We start from the raw sequence: 22,760 nt of genomic DNA on the forward strand, positions 1-22,760 counted from the left end.
TTTTTTGCTATGCAGAAATCTGTTTAATTCAAAGTTACGTAATTCAAAGTCTGTTTTTTTTTTTGGTCCTGATCACTTTGCGTTATCAAGGTTTTGCTGTAAACAATTGATAAGGAATCTGCCACCTGGGCAACAGTCTTAAATGCATATGATTAATTGATTGATTGCCTGATTTTACATCTTCTTCATTTTGTTACAACCTCACTCCACTTGCATGAGTCAACTATCCTATAATGTATGTCATGAAGCAGCTTAATTGTCATAACAGTTTGACAGGAAGGTTCAAGTTTCAGAAAGAGTATAGTAATATTTTGTAACAATTGTGTAAAAATAAAGTGAACTGAATAGGAAAGAACTCTAAGATGATGCTAGCCTAGTAAAGCTGAATCAAGATCTAGTCAAGTTAATGCAGTGAGTTCACATTTGAAATCAACATTATTCAGTAAGAAAGAAAGGAGTTCTCCGATGAAACTATCTTTAAGGCACTCTTTTCTTGTCCTAGATTGACATTGCTGTATGGGAGTGAAAGCTGGATGGGCTCAGATTATCTTATTAACCCTCAACTGGTATCGTATGTGTGCGAAACGGCTGCCGAACTTTCTGGAGGCCATTCCCTCTCTTTGTGGGGTCCTACTTCTTTGTCCCTTTGTGTACCTTCCAGTTGGAGTGTTGGCTCCATGCAGTGAAGGTGGCATGTTATTCACTCTATTTGACCTTCATTAAAAGCGTGGCAAGAATGCTGCACCATCTGGCAGACGTATGATACCAGTTTCGTGACTATTGTTTGTGAGCAGTGTTAATCAATATTTTGTGACTATTATGGTTTAGTATAATAATATTATTATTAGTGACGGTGCTATGTAATTAATTCATTCAATATGGAGCCACGACCAGGTCCGTCTCAACAATCGGAACAGATTGATAATGTGGAAACACGAACTGATTATTCTCAACGAGTGTGAGAGAAAATCAATCAAACTTCGAAATCAGTGTAGAAGAAATGATTATTAAACTGTTGTACGACAGTAATATTGATCTGGATTACTAGATAGAAAGTGATGATGGAACAGATTCAGAACAGGGAGCGATTGATAATGATGGAGGGGAGGACATAGAAACAGGTGAAGATGATCTAAAAAGCATGAATTTTGGACATCGAAATGTGAATTTATGTTTTGAGCTTTCCAGTAATTTGTTTATTTTATTGAATATAGGTTCTTTACACAGGACCAGCTTAGCAGAGAATTAATCATTGAAAGTTTTGTTTCTAGATTTTTGAGAAAAATATGAAGGTGCACATTTTTGGAGCTTTATTTTAGTAATTTGGTATTTTCTTGTGGATTTATAATTTTTTCTCCGAATTTTTGCTTTGACATGTTTGAAAACATTTATTTTATGTCTTTAAGTTCAATAAACAACAACAAAATAAGAAATTTTTGTATAATTTAGTAGTAAATTTATGATACCAGTTACAGTACAAAAATATATGATGCCAGTTGGGGGTTTATAAACTTCAAGTAACAGACATGAGAAAAGGGAGATTGACAGCCAATAAAAACAGGTGGGAACAATGGCTGGAGAGAATTTGGCGTGAGGAGATAAAAGTTAAGTTAGGAATGAACTCCATCAGTAAAGCTGTGTGCATAAACTGACTTCAATGGTGGGGTTACAGGTGGAGGGCTAGAGGTAATGGAGTCAGTCATGAAGGGTAAGAGAAGCAGAGGGAAATCAAGGTGATGATGGTTAAATTCTATTTTCAGTTATTTCAAGACAAGAAATGTGGAACTAAACAAACCCCCAGAGCTAGTAGCACATATGTGATTGTAGTGAGGCTAAGTTAATTCACAAAGTCTTGCAGATATAATGCTGAAAGGACTAATAATAATAATAATAATGATGATGATGATGATGATGTATCTTACTGTATAATTATTAAATGTCCCATTTGCCCATTGGAAACAGTTTTTCAGGAGGCGCACAGTGTATTTTCAGCTTGATGTAGAGTTTTATATTCGTGTTTAGTCTTTGTATGTTCTGCAGCTGATATGATGATATGATTACAGACCGTGGCTCGTGGCTACTTCACCACCCAGCGATTGGTCTACATCAACAGCACAGCCGAGAAACTGGCTCCACAAGTGAAACTTCTTGATCCTCAAAGGATAAACCTTATGCCATTGACCCAGGAAGTCGAGAGTCTGGAGATGGATTCTAGAAGTCACTATAGGAAGGTTTGTATTTATAATGAACATAGGAAATTTATGGAGACATTACTATGACAGCCTGTTGTGTTGCTCTTCAATTCCTGTTTCCAGTTCTCTGCCGGGTCGGCTTATGAATCAAGGACCTCCAGTGTTGCCTGTCTCTCTACCACTCTTTTCCTGCTTTCAATATTTCTTCTATCATTCCTCTTTTCTCTTCTCCACTGCATCCATCGACGTCTTTTGGAGCCTTCTGTAGAAGGAACTCCATATCAGCCGCCTGAACTCTACTCTTACGTCGTTTTATTGTTGTCCATGCACCTGATTTATATGTCAATATCAGTACATAATAGGTCGAATACAGAACTTCTTTGCATTTCCTTGGAACCTCTTGATTCCACAGTATACCCCCTCACACTAGTAAAAGCCGTTAATGAGCTCAATAACTGCAGCCACTTAAGTGCGGCCAGTATCTAGTATTCGGGAAATAGTTTGCTTGAACCCTCGGCAGTTCTTAACACTTTTGCTGCACTATTTTTAAACAGAACACTTACAGAAAAATGAAATTTTTTTTGAATTTCCAAATGAACTAAAACTTTAATTTCTTAAAGGTTAGTGACATTCAACACCATTGCACCATTTTTAACTCAACTTTGGCAAACTAGCAGTGACATTTTACCGTGAAACACACATTACTGTGATACATCTCCGAACGTGGAACTGGACACATTGCAGGCTGTCCTGGACAATTCTTACAAAAAAATACTGTCTGTTTTCTCTTGCACAGTCCCTTTCCTTTCTTTGAACATTTTGCTGGTAATATGAAACAAACAACACAGTTAGGTTTGTGACTCTTGTCCTGCTGCTCCCCAAGAAAGTGCCCCTCCATCAGGCGCGTTTAAGGCATGTAATCAGAAGGTCTTCCTCCTTTCGCCGGCGGGCTGCGATGATACTCTTGTAGAATTCCCATTATGACAGAATTTCTGAATTCAGAAGCATAAATTGCCCTTTTTTGAAGCTTATTGTACAACATTCTTCCATTCATTAGTGCAGTTTCAATGTCATCACTAATATCCCACTAGTCCGATACAAAATGATCTTCCTCGTTGGCACTTTCTTCCGAACAATCACTATGCACGTCATAACTTTTTCATTGTCCAAATTTACTGAACAGTCTGAATCAGAATCGGCCACTAAAAGATTGAAGATTTCTTCGCTGTCATTACTACTGTTGTTCCACGCACTCATAAGCCTGCTATCGGCCAGACAGCTGACATGAATATTGGCGGGCGGGCGGGCGGGCGGGCGGGCGGGCGGGCGGGCGGGCGAAAGATAACAAATAAACATTGGTCCAGTATTGGCAGCAACGTTATCAAACAATGCTTAATGCATAGTCAATAAATGACTATAGATGTTTGTATTATTAAATGTGCATTTATTAAAGAAGCGCGCGGAAACTACAGCAGGAAAGTACCGAGTTGACAAAAGTCGATTACCCCAGCAAATGCTATAGGGAAGTAAGTCGACAAAAGTCGACTTCCACAGTGAAAGAGGTAAGATAGTTTTCAGTTTCCCATTTTCACACCAGGGAAATGCTGGGGCTGTACCTTAATTAAGGCCACGGCCGCTTCCTTCCCACTCCTTGCCCTTTCCTATCCCATCGTCACCATAAGACCTATCTGTGTCAGTGCGACATAAAGCCAACTGAAAATTAAAAATAAAAGCCATTTGCTTATTGTACTCTTCTTTCTAGCTCCTCAGCCTGTAATATCCAGGTTAATCTTGATGTCTATCCTGATCTTGCAACAAAATTCATTCTTTTAATTTTTTTCGTGCATTGGTCCATAAAGTTCCTCTAAAACACAGATCTACTATACTTACCTGAATATAGGAAAAGCTTTTTTCTCTCTGAATTCTTGAATCCAAGAATCTTGGGTTATTTTGAAATTACAGATCAAGAAATATTGCTGCATCGTATGAGGATATTTTTTTTTTCCTGTGTACAGCCGACCACTGAGAAAAGGATTGGCAATGTAAGAATTGCTGCATTTTCTGGTGAAAATGAAATGTACACCAGCCATTGGAAGACTATAAAATGTAGGCTTGACAATGACTTTAAGTAAATCTGTAAAAACAGTAGCAATTATGGGGGGCGACAGTCCGAAATGCAGATCAATGATTGATTTGACAGTGTAGAGGATTTCCTAGGCATTTACTGCAAAGTTCTGTGCATTCTTAATAAATTCGAGCAATTATGATTCTGCTGAAAGTGTAAGCTGAACCATGGTCTCTCTTGTGAAGAATAGATGAATGCGAGTGGTAGAACATGAGAATGTCACAGTCTGTGCAATATCAAGTTCTGCCAAACCTTAGATATATCTGCTAGCAAAATGTTCCATATGTTGAAGGAAATGTACAGCCTTTGGCCACAGTGCTGTGTTTTAATAGCGCCCATGCTTTGTGCAGGGATGAGACGATTTGGATGGTGATCAGTATCCTGGGAGTCAAGGAAGAAGCCGAACTTAATACACAATTGAAGATGCTGATATGTAGGTGCATGACAGTTGCACCCAAATGGGAGATGATCTGGCAGCAATAGTAGGGATTAGCCATGGCACGTACCATCTATCTGATGACTTGAACATGTTTCATCTTACCCAGCACTGTGTACTATGTGTATTGATATAAGACCGGCCTGACGATCATATGACCATTTGCAGGGACCTGACCTCTAATGCTGATGATGGGACATTTCTAGACAGGATCATAATAAGAGGCAACACTGTCTTTCCTGTATGATCTGAAAATGAAGTAACAAGTGGTCACATGGAAATTGCCTATTTCACCACGACAGGAAAGACTGTGACAAGACAGGTCAAAAGGCAAGGTTATTTTTTTTTTCTTTCTTCTTTACAAGTTGTTTTACGTTGCACCGACACAGTTAGCCTTATGGCGATGATGGGACAGGAAAGGGCTAGGGGTGGAAAGGAAACGGCCGTGGCCTTATTTAAGTTACAGCCCCGGCATTTGCCTGGTGAGATAAATGGGAAACCACTATCTCCCAAATACTGGATATTGGCCACACTTAAATGATTTCAATGACATTGGAAATTTATTGAACATCTCCCTTGGTAATTTATTCCAATCCCTTACTCCCCTTCCTATAAATGCATATTTGCCCCAATTTGTCCTCTTGTATTCCAACTTTATCTTCATATTGTGATCTTTCCTACTTTTAAAGGCACCACTCAAACTTATTCGTCTACTAATGTCATTCCACACCATTTCTCCGCTGACAGCTCGGAACATACCACTCAGTCGAGCAGCTCGTCTTCTTTCTCCCAGTTCTTCCCAGCCCAAACTTTGCAACATTTTTGTAACACTACTCTTTTGTCGGAAATCACCCAGAACAAATCGAGCTGCTTTTCTTTGGATTTTTTTTTTTCAGTTCTTGAATCAAGTAATCCTGGTGAGGGTCCCATACACTGGAACCATACTCTAGTTGGGGTCTTACCAGAGACTCATAAGCCCTCTCCATTACATCCTTGCTACAACCCCTAAACATCTTCATAACCATGTGCAGAGATCTGTATCCTTTAATTACAATCCCATTTATGTGAATAACCCAATGAAGATCTTTCCTTAAATTAACACCCAGATACTTACAATGATCCCCAAAAGGAACTTTCACCCCATCAACACAGTAATTAAGACTGAGAGGACTTTTCCTATTTGTAAAACTCACAACCTGACTTTTAACCCCGTTTATCATCATACCATTGCCTACTGTCCATCTCATAACATTATCGAGGTCATTTTGCAGTTGCTCACAATCTTGTAACTTATTTATTACTCTATCGAGAATAACATCATCCGCAAAAAGCCTTACCTCTGATTCCACTCCTTTACTCAAATCATTTATATATAAGAAAACATAAAGGTCCAATAATACTGCCTTGAGGAAATCCCCTCTTAATTATTACAGGGTCAGATAAAGCTTCGCCTACTCTAATTCTCTGAGATCTATTTTCTAGAAATATAGCAACTCATTCAGTCGCTCTTTCGTCTAGTCCAATTGCACTCTTTTTTGCCCGTAATCTCCCATGATCAACCCTATCGAATGCCTTAGATAAGTCAATCGCGATACAGTCCATTTGACATCCAGAATCCAAAATATCTGCTATATCTTGCTGAAATCCTACAAGTTGAGCATCAGTGGAATAACCTTTCCTAAAACCGAATTGCCTTCTATCGAACCAGTTATTAATTTCGCAAACATGTCTAATGTAATCAGAAAGAATGCCTTCCCAAAGCTTACATGCAATGCATGTCAAACTTACTGGCCTGTAATTTTCAGCTTTATGTCTATCACCCCTTCCTTTATACACAGGGGCTACTATAGCAACTCTCCATTTATTTGGTATAGCTCCTTCAACCAAACAATCAAATAAGTACTTCAGATATGGTACTATATCCCAACCCATTGTCTTTAATATATCCCCAGAAATCTTATCAATTCCAGCTGCTTTTCTAGTTTTGAACTTTTGTAACTTATTGTAAATATCATTGTTATCATGTGTAAATTTTAATATTTCTTTAGCATTAGTCACCTCCTCCACCTGGACACTTTCCATGTAACCAACAATCTTTACATACTGCTGACTGAATATTTCTGCCTTTTGAAGATCCTCACGTACACACTCTCCTTGTTCATTAAATATTCCTGGAATGTCCTTCTTGGAACCTGTTTCTGCCTTAAAGTACCTATACATACCCTTCCATTTTTCACTAAAATTTGTATGACTGCCAATTATGCTTGCCATCATGTTATCCTTAGCTGCCTTCTTTGCTAGATTCAATTTCCTAGTAAGTTCCTTCAATTTCTCCTTACTTCCACAGCCATTTCTAACTCTGTTTCTTTCCACTCTGCACCTCCTTCTTAGTCTCCTTATTTCTCTATTATAATAAGGCGGGTCTTTATCATTCCTTACCACCTTTAAAGGTACAAACCCGTTTTCACATTCCTCAACAATTTCTGTAAACCCATCCCAGAGTCTCTTTACATTCTTATTTACCGTTTTCCACCGATCATAATTAGTTTTTTTAAAACTACCTCATGCCTGCTTTATCAGGCATATAGTACAGCCTAATAGTCCTATTTTTAAAACTTTCCTTTCTATCACATTTATTTTTAACTACGATAAAAACAGCTTCGTGATCACTAATAGCATCTATTACTTTGGTTTCTCTATAGAGCTCATCTGGTTTTATCAGCACCACGTCCAGGATATTTTTCCCTCTAGTTGGTTCCATCACTTTCTGAATCAGCTGTCCTTCCCATATTAACTTATTTGCCATTTGTTTGCATTTCCTTCCCAACTGACATCTGGTAAATTCAGATCTCCCGCTACAATCACATTCCTTTCCATGTTGTTTCCCACATAGCTGATTATCTTATCAAATAATTCTGAATCCGTGCCAGCGCTACCCTTTCCCAGTCTGTACACTCCAAAGACATCAAGTTGCCTATTATCTTTAGAAATGAGCCTTACACCTAGAATTTCATGTTTCTCATCTTTAACTTTTTTGTAGCTTACAAATTCTTCTTTCACCAGAATGAATACCCCCCTCCCACCATTCCTATCCTATCTCTACGATACACACTCCAGTTCCATGAGAAAAATTCTGCATCCATTATATCATTTCTCAGCCATGATTCAACTCCTATTACAATATCTGGTATATATATATATTAAATTACTTAATTCTATTCCTTTCTTTACAATACTTCTACAGTTCAACACTAACCTTTTTATGTCATCCCTACTTGACTTCCAGATCTCTGTACCCTCATCACCGCTCCCTAGATAACCCTCTTTTACCTTTTAAACAAATTTCCTAACTTATACGTATCACTGCAGTTTAAGTGAAGGCCATCTAAGCGCAGATCCCTATCTCCTACCCACCCATTAGGGTCTAGAAATTTCACTCCCAGTTTCCCAATTTCCCAAATACCCACTCCATAGTCTCATTTAAATCCCCAATCACCCTCCAGTCAGTATCCCTCCTACACAGTATTCCACTGAAAACAATCTCCGCTTTCTTAAACTTCATCCGTGCTGCATTTAGCAGATCCCACACATCCCCAACTATATTGGTACTTATATTAGCTTGCCTTACGTTGTTGGTACCAACATGAAATGCTACCACCTTCTCCTTCCCCTCCTCCTTCTCTTCTACTTTTCTCAGCATCTGCCTCAACCTAATTCCTGGATAACACTCTACCCTGGTTCCCTTTCCTCCACATACTTTCCCCACGTGTCTAACGATGGAATCCCCCATGACCAGAGCCTCAACCCTACCCACCTCCTTTGATCCCCTCCCCTCCTGATCAGCCCTATCTTTCCTGATAGCTGCAGAAGCTACTTCCTCCTCCCTTTTCTCCCTCCCATGACCCTGTTCCACCTGTCTTTTCCTAGCCTCTACTCTACATTTCCCTTTCCTACCTTTTCCCTTCTCCTACTTCCATATGTCTCAGCAACAGTTCCCTGTTCCTCATCTTCCCTCTGTTGCTCTACCTGGAGTGGCTCATACTGATTTCTCACAGACACTTATCCTGAATTCTGATCCTGAATAGAGCTCTTAGCTTGCAATCTCCTTCCCCTTAGAACATTAGACCACCTGTTTTCTACAGTTCTCTCCTTTCTTCCCATCCCTCTTTTACACCTGCTGTAACCTGTACATTGTTTGAGGGAGGCCTACCTTCATTCCTGTCTTCTGTGAGAATCCTAATTATCTCCCTCAAACTCTCCAACTCCTACCTCATACCCCTCAATGCCTCGCCACACCCACAGTTCCTACACTTGCACTCTTCAGCCATTCTTTACGGACAAAATGAAAAGAAAAGGAAGAGTAAAGTAACTTGCTTTGTGCAAAAAAAAAAAAAAAAAAAAAAAAAAAGGAAGTGAACAAAAAGAAATATTGTCTAGGATAGTACTCAAAGATCACACGACAATTAGGTAATTAATATACTACTACACCTATAATACTACTTAGACGTATTCTACTTTTATCCTACAACACCCTAACAGATAAAAACTACTGTTAATTACTGAATACCGAAAGGAATACACAAAAATTACACAATTCTATACTGCAGTTAAGCCTCTCCTAATTACAACAGCAGAATTTAGTAAGGGAGTTTCTACAGTTACCTCTACTATACTACACAAAAATTTTACAATAATATTACAAAATATTACAATAATAAAATAAGCACTTAAGCGACTGCAGCTATCGAGCTTGCCAAAGGTGATTATTGATCTGTTTCTTGATCCTTGGGAATTGTGAACATGTATTTCATCCTGCAAGAGTTGTGGTGGTGGTGATTATTGTTTTAAGAGGAAGTGATCCAACACTTCAAAAAATGAAGGTATTGGCCAAAGAAAGACAGGGGCCACGAAGGCCATGAAAATGAAAGACTTCCTAGCCCTCAGAACCTAATAGCGTCATGGTTGGAAAAGAGGTCTGATAGGATATATGAAAGTGAGGAGCCTGACACAATAAAGTGGAAGCAATGCCATGACTCAGCTAAAAGCTCCGTGGTCGCCAACCCACGCCCCCAAGTAGTTGCCCCTTATGACAGGTAGGGGATACCATAGGTGGTATTCTACTGCCCCCACCCACAGGGGGCACCCCAGAAGAGCAGCTGTGAATAAGAACAGCTACAATGAGATCCTTCACTGTCTATGCTATGTAAGCATCCTGAGCTTTGACTTAAGAAGAAATGACTGTTGATACATGACAGTGCCCCAGCACATCACTCTGTGCTTGCTCAAGAGGAACAAGCAAGACAACAGATCATCATTTCACCACAACCTGCAAACTCACCTGATCCCACATATTGCAATTTCCTTCTCTTTCTCCACTTGAAAGCAAAGTTACCTGGGAGTAGATTTCAGTCTTCTGAATAGATCATCATGGTCACAAGAGCAGCTGTACAGGATCTTCCTGCTAGTGTCTATCAGCAGTGTTTTCAACAGCTTACCAACATTAGCAGCCAACGACGACTATTTCGAAGGACACCGTGGGGCTGCAAAAGTGTACATGATGTTGAGTGGCTGTGTGCGCTCTAGGCACCAGTTTACAAATTTATTGACTGTGGTAGTAAGGCTAGTGATACTTGGGTACCTGGTTACCCAAACATTACCTTAAAAATCATCATCATTTCCCCTTATCCAGCTCGTCGGGTTGGAAGATTTATGGTACTTCACCTTCCTCTCTTCTTCTGTATGTTCCATTCTGGGGTTCTTCTTCTTATACTGGTCTTTATAAATCTATCCAGCTTGCTGTGGGTCTCTCTCCTGCTCTCTTTCCCTCACACTCTGCCTCCATCTGTGTTGGTATCCTTTCCTCCTCTGTTCGCTTTACATGTCCAAACCATCTTAGTCTATTCTTCTCCATTCTGCCAGCATCATTAGATGCAGAGTGAGTCTCAGCCCTTAAGTGGACACAGCTGGTCCGTGGTCCAACAGCTCTGCACTCTAACCGGCCAACTGAGCAGAAGAGGGCTGGCCACGACTCTACCATGGCTCTATACCTCTGCATTCAGAAGACGGGATAGGGCTGGACCTCACGGCTGGCCCCAACTGTTGGCTGTCCTGAGAATGGTTTTCCGTGGTTTTCCATTCTCCTGCACTAAGGCAAATGCCGGGGCATGGCCGCCAACCCCCCTTCACCTTCACCGTAACAAATCTCCTGGCCTGAGAGATGGCGACACCGTCTAGGAGGCCCGCCTCCCCCTTCAGGGGAGGAATGAAAATGTTTTAGTAGTAATCGTAGTAGTTCTGCCAGTCAACTTTTCTACAACAATTTCCTTCCTGAAATCTTCATTTCTTACCTTGACCACTGTCACAGATCTTAGGAATTTAGTTTAACAAACAAAATATGCAGAAATCTTTTTAAAAAAATTCCCCTCTTTATAACAGTTTTGTAGAACATGACCCATTATTCAAGACTTATTTTCACTCATGTAGTCTTGTGTGGAGATGAAACATAAATGAATGTTTTTAATAATTCAAATGGTTCTTAACTTTTCAATTTAAACCTGTCTGGTGAAGAGTTCTAGAGCAAGTTATGTTTTCTGCAGGCTAACTACTCTGTGGACCACACGGAGACGTGGGCGCCCAAGTCAGATAGAGTGCGCAAAGATGCCCTTGAAGTGGAGGAATTCATAAGAAATGCAGTTAATGAGGCAAACAACATTGTTCTAGAAGTCGGCCAGCTGTCACTGAATCTTGAATCTGGTGCAGGTAAGTTGATACATTACATTTTTTACTCACAGTACCAGGCTTTTATTGTATATCTGATTCACAAAATTAGCCAGTTATAATTCTTTTCTAATACCCCTTTATTATAACAAAAAACATTTTGATGAATGAATCAAATGTTTTAACAAACAAACAAACAAACAAACAAACAAACAAACAAACACACAAAGACAAAAGTTGAACTGAACCTACTTTCAACTCTTGTATTCCATATCAGAAGTGTAAGGAAAAAAGTTGAAATTTGAGGCAAAATTTGAAGTGTACAGACAAATTCATACTTCTTTTTTATACAGAAGATAGTAAATTGAATGTACTGTAGGCTACATACAACAGCAACATACCAAGTGTCCGGCTCCATGGCTAAATGGTTAGCGTGCTAGCCTTTGGTCACAGGGGTCCCGGGTTCGATTCCTGGCAGTGTCGGGAATTTAAACCATAATTGGTTAATTTTGTTAGCACGGAGACTGGGTTTGTGTCTTATCTTCATCATCATCTCATCCTCATAATGATGTGCAGGTCGCCTACGGGAGTCAAATCAAAAGACCTGCATCTGGCGAGCCGAACTTGTCCTTGTACACTCCCGGCACTAAAAGCCATACGCCATTTCATTTTTTCAACGTACCAAGTCAGTTTTTCCCATTAATAATTTGTGACCCATTGCATGGAAGGGGACCTAAAGACAGATTTTTCATTTTTAAGATCTTGTAGTCATAAGATACTGAGTATTTTAAAAGATAGGTCATTCTTCTAGGTGCAATACTTCAGAAGATATTAATTATTGACTGTTGCTATTAAGAAAACTGTATTTTGAGAAAAATGCAATTACAACTTTCACTAATTTTCTTACCAATTGTACATAAACTCAAAAGGCTGCATAACTTAGTTTGTTAAGAAGACCCATAGGTAGTGCAAGAAGTCAAAACACAGAAATGCTATTTTTACACCCCAGACACTTTTGTTCAGCTCTGGTGTAAAATTTCCATTGCCGACTTTGGGTTCTTTTCCACGCAATGTGTCACATTTGAAGTATTTCAGTTTCTTCATGTCCTAGTAGTTTTCAAAGGAATAAATGTGTCTTTACCACCAATAATCTTTCTGCTTACATTGAAAGGAAAGGTATAGATATCCTTACATGCTGTACAGAGGAAGACCCATTAGTTAGTGAAAAAAGCAAGTCAGAACAATGCAAAGACAAAAGAATTTGCCTGAGAAGACAGTTGGTAAGACGATGTAAAAATTTACCTTATGTTAAGTAATGGAAATGAAGAAATAAGTGACAAATAGCGAGAGAGAGAGAGAGAGAGAGATGCGACTTTTTTTTTGCTAGTGGCTTTACGTCACACCGACATAGATAGGTCTTATGGTGACAATGGGATAGGAAAGGCCTAGGAGTTGGAAGGAAGCAGCCGTGGCCTTAATTAAGGTACAGCTCCAAGTAGCCTACGCAGTGGCCTCCATGGCACAACAGCACACATCGCTCAAGTCGACATCGACCTCACTGTATTGGACGTCTCCAAACTCCAGACTCGCCTCATATTTTTTGATCGGCCGGGTGGCCCGTCAGCTTTACTACCAGCTCCCAGCCGATACTAATAAAGCAAGAGACAGACACCAGCACTTGGAAGTCAGCCTCCCCGATATACCCTCCACTTCCATTATGACCATCCTCACCACCACTACTACCACCATGACCTCTACCCTCACCCTCCCCTACAATTTCTTCACTATGCTCGTATACTCCCATCCTTCACTAGTAATGTCCTCATCCCTCCCTATGCAGCCCACCTCTGAACGCCCCAGTCTTCTACATATCCCACCCCGCTACTTCAATCACCAGCAAATAGACGATGCACCTGCTCCAACTACAGAAGCCACCGCATCGTCACCACTGCCACCATCGTCTCAACCCTCAATGTTTAGTTGCGTCATTCACGGTGTTGCCACCACCATCAACTGAACACGAAATCCTACATGAACTTCATGCAGAAGGCGTCCCAACACGGCGGGCGTTCCGCATTATGAACTCCTCTGGTGCGACCTCATTAGTACGCCTCCATCTACCGACGGAAGACGCAGTACATCGCCTCATCTCCAGTGGAGCGCACATCTACAGACGCCATCACAAAGTGGAACATTCTCGCTCTCCTCCTCAACCTTTCCTTAGACATCTCCCCGTCACTACACGTCATCACACCCGGCCAGCTCATCCTTCCTATCAACCTCGTTACTACGTTCGTCCACCCCATAATCCAGTTCATTCCTTCTTCCACACACCTCCGCATATAGATCTTGACAGACTCCTTACAACTTCACTATGTCATATCGTCGCCGCCCTACAACTCCTCAACCCTCAACTTCACCCTGGTACTCTCATCTAAACTACACACCCTGCCTTACATCTCCCTAGCTAAGAGACCCCACCATTCATCTCCCTTAATATATTTACTTCGTTTTTCCCATCTTTCTCCTCCACCACACCTCACTCTTTTCTTTACCTCTCCCGGCCCAAGAGAGCGCGTTACGCTCTAGGGGAAGAAGAAGCTTCCACAGTACGCATTAGCCATGCGTCTTGGTGGGTGTGCTATTTACCAACTGATGAGCCCAACTTAGTACACTGGGGCGAAATGCTGGCAACCAGAATGAGTTAGCTGGAAAATTTATAATGTCCAATAACAGACCATTTATATTGGTATTATAAGTGGTATAATCCAAGCTGTCAGTGAACAGACAGTGTGGAATAACAGGAGTAGACCAATAAGCTTGAATGGAGTTTTTGAAAGTGTGAGAGATCATCTATATATATAAAATAAGAGTTTTGTCTGTACATTGCTCAGAATTTGAAAGTAATGGTATTTCTGTATCGGTCATGTCCATAGTAACAAGAAAATGCACTGTTTACTTTTCCGTAATTTCTGTCTGTCTGTCTGTCTGTCTGTATGTATGTATGTACACGCATCACGAGAAAACGGTTGAAGAGAATTTAATGAAAATCGGTATGCGAAGTCAGGGGATGAGCCTCTACAATCTAGGCTATAAATCATTTTACTCACGCTAAGTGAAATGGTAGTTTAGGGGAAGGCCTAAAATTGAATTCTCTACTATTTATGTTATTAGTGGTCTAATGAAAATCGGTATGTGAAGTCGGGGAATGAGCCTCTACAATCTGGCTATAAATCATTTTACTCACGCTGAGTGAAATGGTAGTTTAGGGGAAGACCTAAAATGTAATTCTCAAATATTTCTTATTAGAGGTGTAATCGATGAATGCTACATAACTAGGGTTATATAGTATTAAATTTCCTATTATTCATGTCTTATACATTGTTACCGTACTGGCTATGATCACAAAGATATTAATGATTTTGGATTTTTGTTACTAAGTCCATATCAGCGCCGAGTAACCAGAAATGGGTAAACAGTATTTAATGAAAATCGGTATGTAAAGTCGGAGAATAAGAAACTACAGTTTATGGTATGAAATATTTTACAAATCACAGAGTTGAAAGAAAACTAAATGTGAAGGCCTACAATACAGAAAGCTCATAACATTGATCAACAATAACATTATATTGACCATTGTTTGTCGTGATGTGCTTTGTGTCATCTGTTGCCCTTCATCTCCGGTAGATAGGATTACTGCTGCGTACAGAGTATTTTTTATTTGATTTACGTCGCACCGACATAGATAGGTTTTATGGCGACGAAGGGATAGGAAAGGGCTAGGAGTGCCTTAGCCCTTAATTGAGGTACAGGCCCAGCATTTGACTGGTGTTAAAGTGGGAAACCACGGAATACCATCATCAGCTCTGCCGACAATGGGGTTCGAATCCACTATCTCTCGGATGCAAGCTCACAGCTGCGCACCGCTAACCACACGGTCAACTCGCCCAGTCGTACAGAGTGTAACAGCCTGCCTGAATATTGATGGGAAGTAGCTGGTGAGTTAGATAACTTTCTTCTTTAGCATGACATTCCCCTGGTTTATAAATTTTCTGATACTACTGCTACGTATCACACTGGATCATCATAGCATTCGGGCTATTCAATCCCTACTCTGAGGCACTGATTGGAATGAACAGTGTGCATATTTAGCGGAATAATGGCAGATGAGTGTTCATGGCAATATGCGGCCTGCTCATCCCAGCTCTGGAACTTTGGACTATTAGATTGGCACCGCAATCTAACCGCAGCACTGTTCATTAAAAGTGATAAAACGTGCGGCTTTCCATTTGATCGAGTATTTTATATGATAGCATTGATTTTAATCGCTACATTCATACTTACGTTTTTGTAATGACCTATGTTGATTTCAGGTTAAGAAAACCACAAAGTCAGTCTTTCTGAGAATCCCGTAGCGAAGCACGGGTACATCAGCTAGTATGAAGATAAAGTTGGAATTCATGAAGACAGACATGGGCAAATATTTCTTTATAGGAAGAGGAATTAGGGACTGGAACAATTTATCAAGGGAGATGTTCTATAGATTTCCAAGTTCTTTGGAATAATTTAAGAAATTCAACAATGGATAGGAAATCTGCCATTTAGACAATAGCTTTAAATTCACACACAACATATATTTTACTAGGAATATTTTTAAGTTTCTCAACACTCTGACACGAAATAAATAACTCTAAGATATGCTGTGGTATTTTATTTCTTTTAGTGTACTAAAGATCACACTGTGCTGTCTGTTGAAGGATACCCAGGGACCTTCTTTTTAATACTATTCCCATGCTCTGCAAGTAATGCTTCCACAAGGTCAACACGGAACTTGAAATGGTCTAGCTTATTGTGTGTAGAATTCTCCCCTCAGACAATCATACTATTCAAAATAGAGACATTTAGCAGCTGGAAATGTACTTTTATGTACCTCTTTGTCACTTTCTTCCTCTAAAGCAAGTATGCTTGAATTAGCTGGTCGTTTAGATCTATTTCTCCCATATTGATGTTATAGTCCAGAATAGACTGGAGTTTTTCTTTTTTGGTTCTCTTTTAAAAAAAAAATGTAAATACTTTCACTATGATAAGTTGAAATCATAATGAAATATTGTGAGATTTATGCTGGAAAATGCAGATGTTTTCCCTGTCATCTTTCATTCCAGCAACACACTCCACTATCATTTCATTTCATCTGTCCTTAATCATTGTCCCAGAGGAGTGCGACAGGCTTCGGCAGCCGGCACAATTCCTATCCTTGCCGCAAGATGGGGGCTTCATTCATTCCATCCCTGACCCGGTCACTGATTGGAAAACTGGTTGTAGGTTTTCAGGAACATAACAATGACAGGTCGGTGCATGACAGAGAGGCACACACTCATCAAAAATATAAACTACAAACAGTAATGGATAATACATAGTAGTGTTACTAATGAAGGGTCTTTTGGTGATTGTAAAATAACAAATTACAAATTTTGAATCATTTTAGGTCCTGAGGTGGATTTAGCTCTCCAAGAAGCTCAGGAGATCCTTCACGAAATTCAGCAACGAGACTTTGGACAACAAAAAAGGAAAGCTGATGCAGAACTCATGAAAGCCAGTGAGCTTCTTTCTGATATCAAGGCATTTTCAATTCCCCCTCTTCTCATGGGGCATGCATTCGAGAGTCTGAGGGACAAGATTCATGAATTTGATGATAAGTTAGACGACCTCTACAACCAGACATCTCATGCCAGGGATAGAGCTGCTGCAGCAGAAGACTTCAATAAGCGCAACAGGTATGCCTGTAGTCTAGTTGTGTTTACTACTCCATGGCCATCATGGTTGTCAGACCTGTACAGTTACGTATGATTTGGTTTTAAGTGGTCCACTTATTCAGTTAATAAAACAAATCAGTTAAACCAATTAACACCAAATCATATGTAATTGGTATCAATATGGATCAAAAATGAAACTTACAGCATATGATGAGGCTGTACAGTTATGGTGAGAAAATCTAGACTTTTTAGAATAGATTGTAGGAAACCTCTACACAGGCCGTCGTACCTTCATCATGTTCGGCAAACCGCACACTACCATTATTTTGGCCATCGGCTTCATGTCAAGAATGTGATGTCATTAACTATGTTCACTGCTTTTTTCCTACCATGGTTATGTACTGTTTGTTGTGAAATCTTTGTACAGGTAAAATTGAGATTGAAGACCTGGCTATGTCCTTTACTGAGATTTACATAAGTATTCCTTCTTATGGTGTGAGATATTTATTCTCTATTTGTATGATCAGTGGAATCTCATTAGTATGTTTTTGAAGGGATCCAAGGATTTCCTTGTTACAGGGCAGGAAAATGTGATAAAAAAAACACAAAATTTGCAATATATGAATTTTAAATGTAATAATACAACTTTCCTTATAATTGAACACAAATATTTACACTAGCTTGCAATACATATGTATCATCGATTTCTTTGTTGGTTCTAATTTTAAGAAATTGTCCATCATGTTTAGTAAAGTAAAATTTTGAATTTTAAATTATGGGCAAGCTCTTGTTGATACATTGTCCAGTATAGCTACACAGGCACAGGAATAAGTTGAAGTAACTGGTTCGCATGTTTCTGAATAGGTATCCAATCATGAGTCAAGGCCAGCTGCATGTTTTCACGAATTGATATGTATACAAGCAGCCACATTTTGTACAGAAAGCTAAATCACACCCGACCAGAATGAGATTAGCCATTCGGAATAGAAGAAGCTGAAATAAAAATTTTGAATTGTAGACGCACACTGTTTTTGGTAATATTATTAGAATTTTAAGAAGTAATATGCTTATATTATGTAAACCTTTCTTTCTTTTTGTGTAATTTTAAATATTTTATTTAGTTGACAAGTCTTGTATTTTAATTATAACAATTTTAAACATTTCATGTAGATGACATTTGCTGTATTTTAATTACAACTTGTTTGGAGTGCATTGTGAGGAGATTAGGTATCATGTCTGCAAATTGTTTGGCCACTGATGAAGATAACAAGTTAGGTTCTCGAAACATGTACAGCATTTTATTAACATAAATTCAATAAAATTTTATAGTATTGACAAGGCAGAGCCTCCGTGGCTCAGACGGCAGTGCGTTGGCCTCTCACCGCTGGATACCGTGGTTCAAATCCCGGTCACTCCATGTGAGATTTGTGCTGGACAAAGCGGAGGTGGGACAGATTTTTCTCCGGGTACTCCGGTTTTCCCTGTCATCTTTCATTCCAGCAACACTCTCCATTATCATTTCATAGCATTTATCACTCATTAATAAATCACCTTGGGAGTGGCGACCCCATTGTAATAACAGCCTATATATGTTTCATTCATTACATCCCTGACCCGGTCAATGACTGGAAAACAGGTTGTAGGTTTTCATTTTCAGTATTGACAAGGTGGACATAGATCTTTACCAGTGTTTTTCAAGTGTTTATTAGATTACCCAAGCATACATGGTTAATTCACACTGTTCTTGGGTTGAGCCCAGAATGAAATTGAAATTATATATATTCTGTGCTTTATCCATAGTTGTCAACTTTACTTGGATAAAGCACGGATTGTTCAGTCTCCTTGTTTTGTCTGTAACACCTTTAGCAAGTTGTTGCTTTCCATCTGTTTCTTTGGCTCTAAAGAGGGGGATTACTAAAAATATGATGGGTGTAACATGTGTTGAAGGACAGAAAAGATACATGGAAACTTGGCTATCTTATTGGCATATCATTTTAATTAATTTTTTATAGTGAAAAAATCCTGTAATTATATATAAAAAGACTGAAAAGTAATCACTACTTCTGTTAACATTTTCTGTATGCAGGAATTCAAAAGTATTGAGCAATGTTGAGACTGTGAAGAATATGACCAAAGACACAAACAAGATACTGGATAATGCTAAGGAGCTCCTGAGAAATGCTTCAGTTCTCCTGGATGATGCTAGGAGTAACTTTGCTGGATTAGGTAAGTAATATGACAACATGTTTAAAGAATGTTTTACTGTTGCATGAAGAATGAGGGGCAAGTAATAAAGGAATAAGGGAATATACTAAAGGGATAAACATAGACCATTGTTTACAGAGAAGGTAAAGGATGACAGATATTAGATGAAATATCTCCATCTTTTTTCCCACTCAGGTGGTATTGGCTTCTCTGGTTGCCTTCCTACAGTAGCTTCTATCTCGGACTTTATTTACATCAACATTGGTTACATCTGTTTTTGGTCCTGCTAGGGCTGGTTAGATTCTCCACTCTATGAGTTGCATATTCCTCTGGTCATCACTAAAGGTGACTAAACTGATGTTGATGTTACTTTCAGAGAGTGTTGAATGGTAGCATTTTGAGTTTCATCAAATATGGTCATTCCATGGGCCTATTTTAACATCCTCATTTCAGCTACATGGAGTTTCTGTCCATCTATTTTCTTTGTAGACCAACACTCTCAGCCGTATATATTGGCTGAACGGACAACCGCTCTATAAATTTGCCTTTCAGATAAATTGGGACCTCCTTATTACATTGAACTCTTGTAACTGCCCACCACATTGTTCAGCCATTGTTGATCTGATTGATAATATCGCTATAGATGTTTGCATTGGCTTGTATCCCTGATTTTGGATCAGATACTAGACAAAACATGAAAACACAAAAGGCCAAGGACAAACTAGACTTCTTCTCTCACTGTCAACTAGATAGAGAGGACCTCTCCTTATCAATTCCAGTTTTTCTACTTGTATCATCTAGTCTTAAATCACATGTATGTCATCTTGAACAAATGATTAAGTTTGATTGGTGCCACTGCCATTTAGTTAGTTATGTATAGAAAGATAGGAACATGAAAAGGAACACAAAACAGGATAAACACAATGATGTTAGTGTAGGAAGAGGGAGCAAGAGAAAGAGATTAAATATTAAAACATAAAAATAATGTGGACAGTCTCCACATCTTCATACACCACCACCTTCATCCGAGTTCTTCTATATCCTTTTCTTCTCATCCCCTGACGAGCTTGTTTCTGGCCTCCAGATTCATCAGGACAAGCTTCAACACTCACTGAAGGGCCATCTTGACAGATCTTCATTTTTCTTGAGGGAAGGATAGGCTAAGTCGGATTAATCTGGAAAGGTGAAAGACAAACAGATAAAGGTGATTACAGGTGGTAATAGATTAGGGATATAGGAAATACACATAAGGAGAAAAGGATCCAAGTGGGTCACTGTAAATAATGGAAAGGAACAAAAAGTGAAAAGAGGTAGCAATAGAAAGACAAGACAAGGGCAAACTTGAAAAAACAAAAGAACAAGGACAATCTCCAAATTTTCATTCATTGCTGTCTTTGAATAGACAGGCTTTCTCCTCATTAATGCCAATTCTACTGCAAAGTGAAGGGTCTTACAACATGGCCAGTCTGCAACAAATTTTATCAAACAAGAGGTTAAACACATTTCCTGTCTATATTGTATGATAAAGCAGTCTTATTTTACATCGGCCAACATATTTTGCAAGTTTTAAAGCAGTGGTTGACTCAAATATGCATGTAATATGCTTTGAATGGAGGAGTACCACTAAAATTGTAATTTGGAATGATTATTTATTATTTTCAAAATAGCCAGATGTCCTAAATATTAGTCATTGTTGCATGACCCGTCGAATGATGTACTCTTCATCAACTGGTTGGTGTCCTCTGTGAAGGAAAGTGAAGAGTGTTGCGCAACAGTATGCTTATATTGGTAGTTGATATGTTTGATTCGAACTGTTACCGAGCTCGATAGCTGCAGTCGCTTAAGTGTGGCCAGTATCTAGTATTCGGGAGATAGTAGGTTCAAATCCCACTGTCGGCAGCGCTGAAGATGGTTTTCCGTGGTTTCTCATTTTCACACCAGGCAAATGCTGGGGCTGTACCTTAATTCAGGCCACGGCCGCTTTCTTCTCACTCCTAGCCTTTTCCTGTCCCATCGTCGCCATAAGACCTATCTGTGTCGGTATGGCGTAAAGCAACTTGTAAATTGATTCGAACTGTTGGCAAAATCAAGCTAATTAATTAATCAACATTGATCTGCATTTAGGGCTTTCACCCAGGTGGCAGATTTCCTATCAACTGTTTATCTAGTCTCTCCTCAAATGGTTTCAAAGAACTTGACATTTATTGAAGATTTCCCTTAATAAATTATTCCAACTTTATCTTCATATTATGATCTTTTCTCCCTTTAAAAGCCCACTTATACTTATTCGTTTACTAATTTCATTCCATGTCATTTCTACTTTGACGGTTCAAAACATACCACTTAATATAATAATATATTCCCTATGGGAATCAACATGTTTATCAAATACCGGTTAGTCGAGGAGCTCATCTCCTTACTCCCAGGTCTTCCCAGCCTGAAGTTTGCAATATTTTTGTAACACTACTCCCTTGTCAGAAATCATCCAGAACAAATCATGTTGCTTTCCTTTGCATCTTTTCTAGTCTGGTATCAAGTAATAGTGATGTACATCCCATACATTGGAACAGTACTCTAATCGGGGAATTAAGGTCTTACCAGGGACTTTACCTGAATTTATACCTTTACAGTCCCCCTTCTGCATCTCAGTATTGTTTAGTATCATCTTAGTGTGTTGGTTAGTATCGGTGTTAGTAGGATGTTGAAACTTATGTAATTCAAATGTTTGTTTTTCTTATTTTATGAGATTTAATTTTGTTCCTGTAAACCAAACATTAAAAAAATACATTAGAAAATATTTAATTGGCTTTTTCCATTGCAATTGCAGTAAACAGCTACAGACTGTGATCAATAAATATGGTGAATGAATTGCTGGCATGTGGTGTAGTTGTTACTACTGGTCCTAGGTCAGTCAGTAATCGTTTGCAAAGCCATGTAGTTGACCAGATGTGCTGTTTGTGTGTACGCATTGTGGAAGTACAGTATAGTGCTATGATGCTGCTAAGGGTGAAATGGGACAACGAACAGACATGAAATTCTGCTTCAAACTTGGGAAAATACCAAGGGAATGTCACAACATGCTGCGCCACATGTATGGAAACAGTGCTTTATCAAAAAAGTGTGTGTATAAATGGTTCAAGTGCTTCCGTGATGGTCGTGAGAGTATGAAAAATGTGGAACGGCCAGGCAGGTCCATAATATGGTGCACCGATGAAAACATTGAGAACATTCACTAACTCTTGACCGAAGATCATTGATGGATGGGTCGGATGTTGGCAGAGGCCAGAAGCGTGCTAATGCAATTGTAACCAACGAATTAGGTAAGCATAAAA

At 39.2% G+C, this 22,760-nt stretch overlaps 1 protein-coding gene across 1 annotated transcript in view; it reads left to right on the forward strand.

Annotated features, from left to right (window-relative positions):
- The window catches only part of LanA (laminin subunit alpha), a 389,558-nt gene that overhangs the window by 242,937 nt on the left and 123,861 nt on the right, over positions 1-22,760 (forward strand). The window contains exons 35-38 of the mRNA XM_067152600.2: positions 2,064-2,231; positions 11,350-11,512; positions 16,956-17,244; positions 19,310-19,449. Coding sequence (XP_067008701.2) covers positions 2,064-2,231; positions 11,350-11,512; positions 16,956-17,244; positions 19,310-19,449 — 760 coding nt within the window. The remainder of the gene's footprint in view (positions 1-2,063; positions 2,232-11,349; positions 11,513-16,955; positions 17,245-19,309; positions 19,450-22,760) is intronic.

This window comes from Anabrus simplex, chromosome 8 (genome assembly GCF_040414725.1).
Source record: "Anabrus simplex isolate iqAnaSimp1 chromosome 8, ASM4041472v1, whole genome shotgun sequence".
Classification (NCBI taxonomy): Eukaryota; Metazoa; Arthropoda; class Insecta; order Orthoptera; family Tettigoniidae; genus Anabrus; species Anabrus simplex.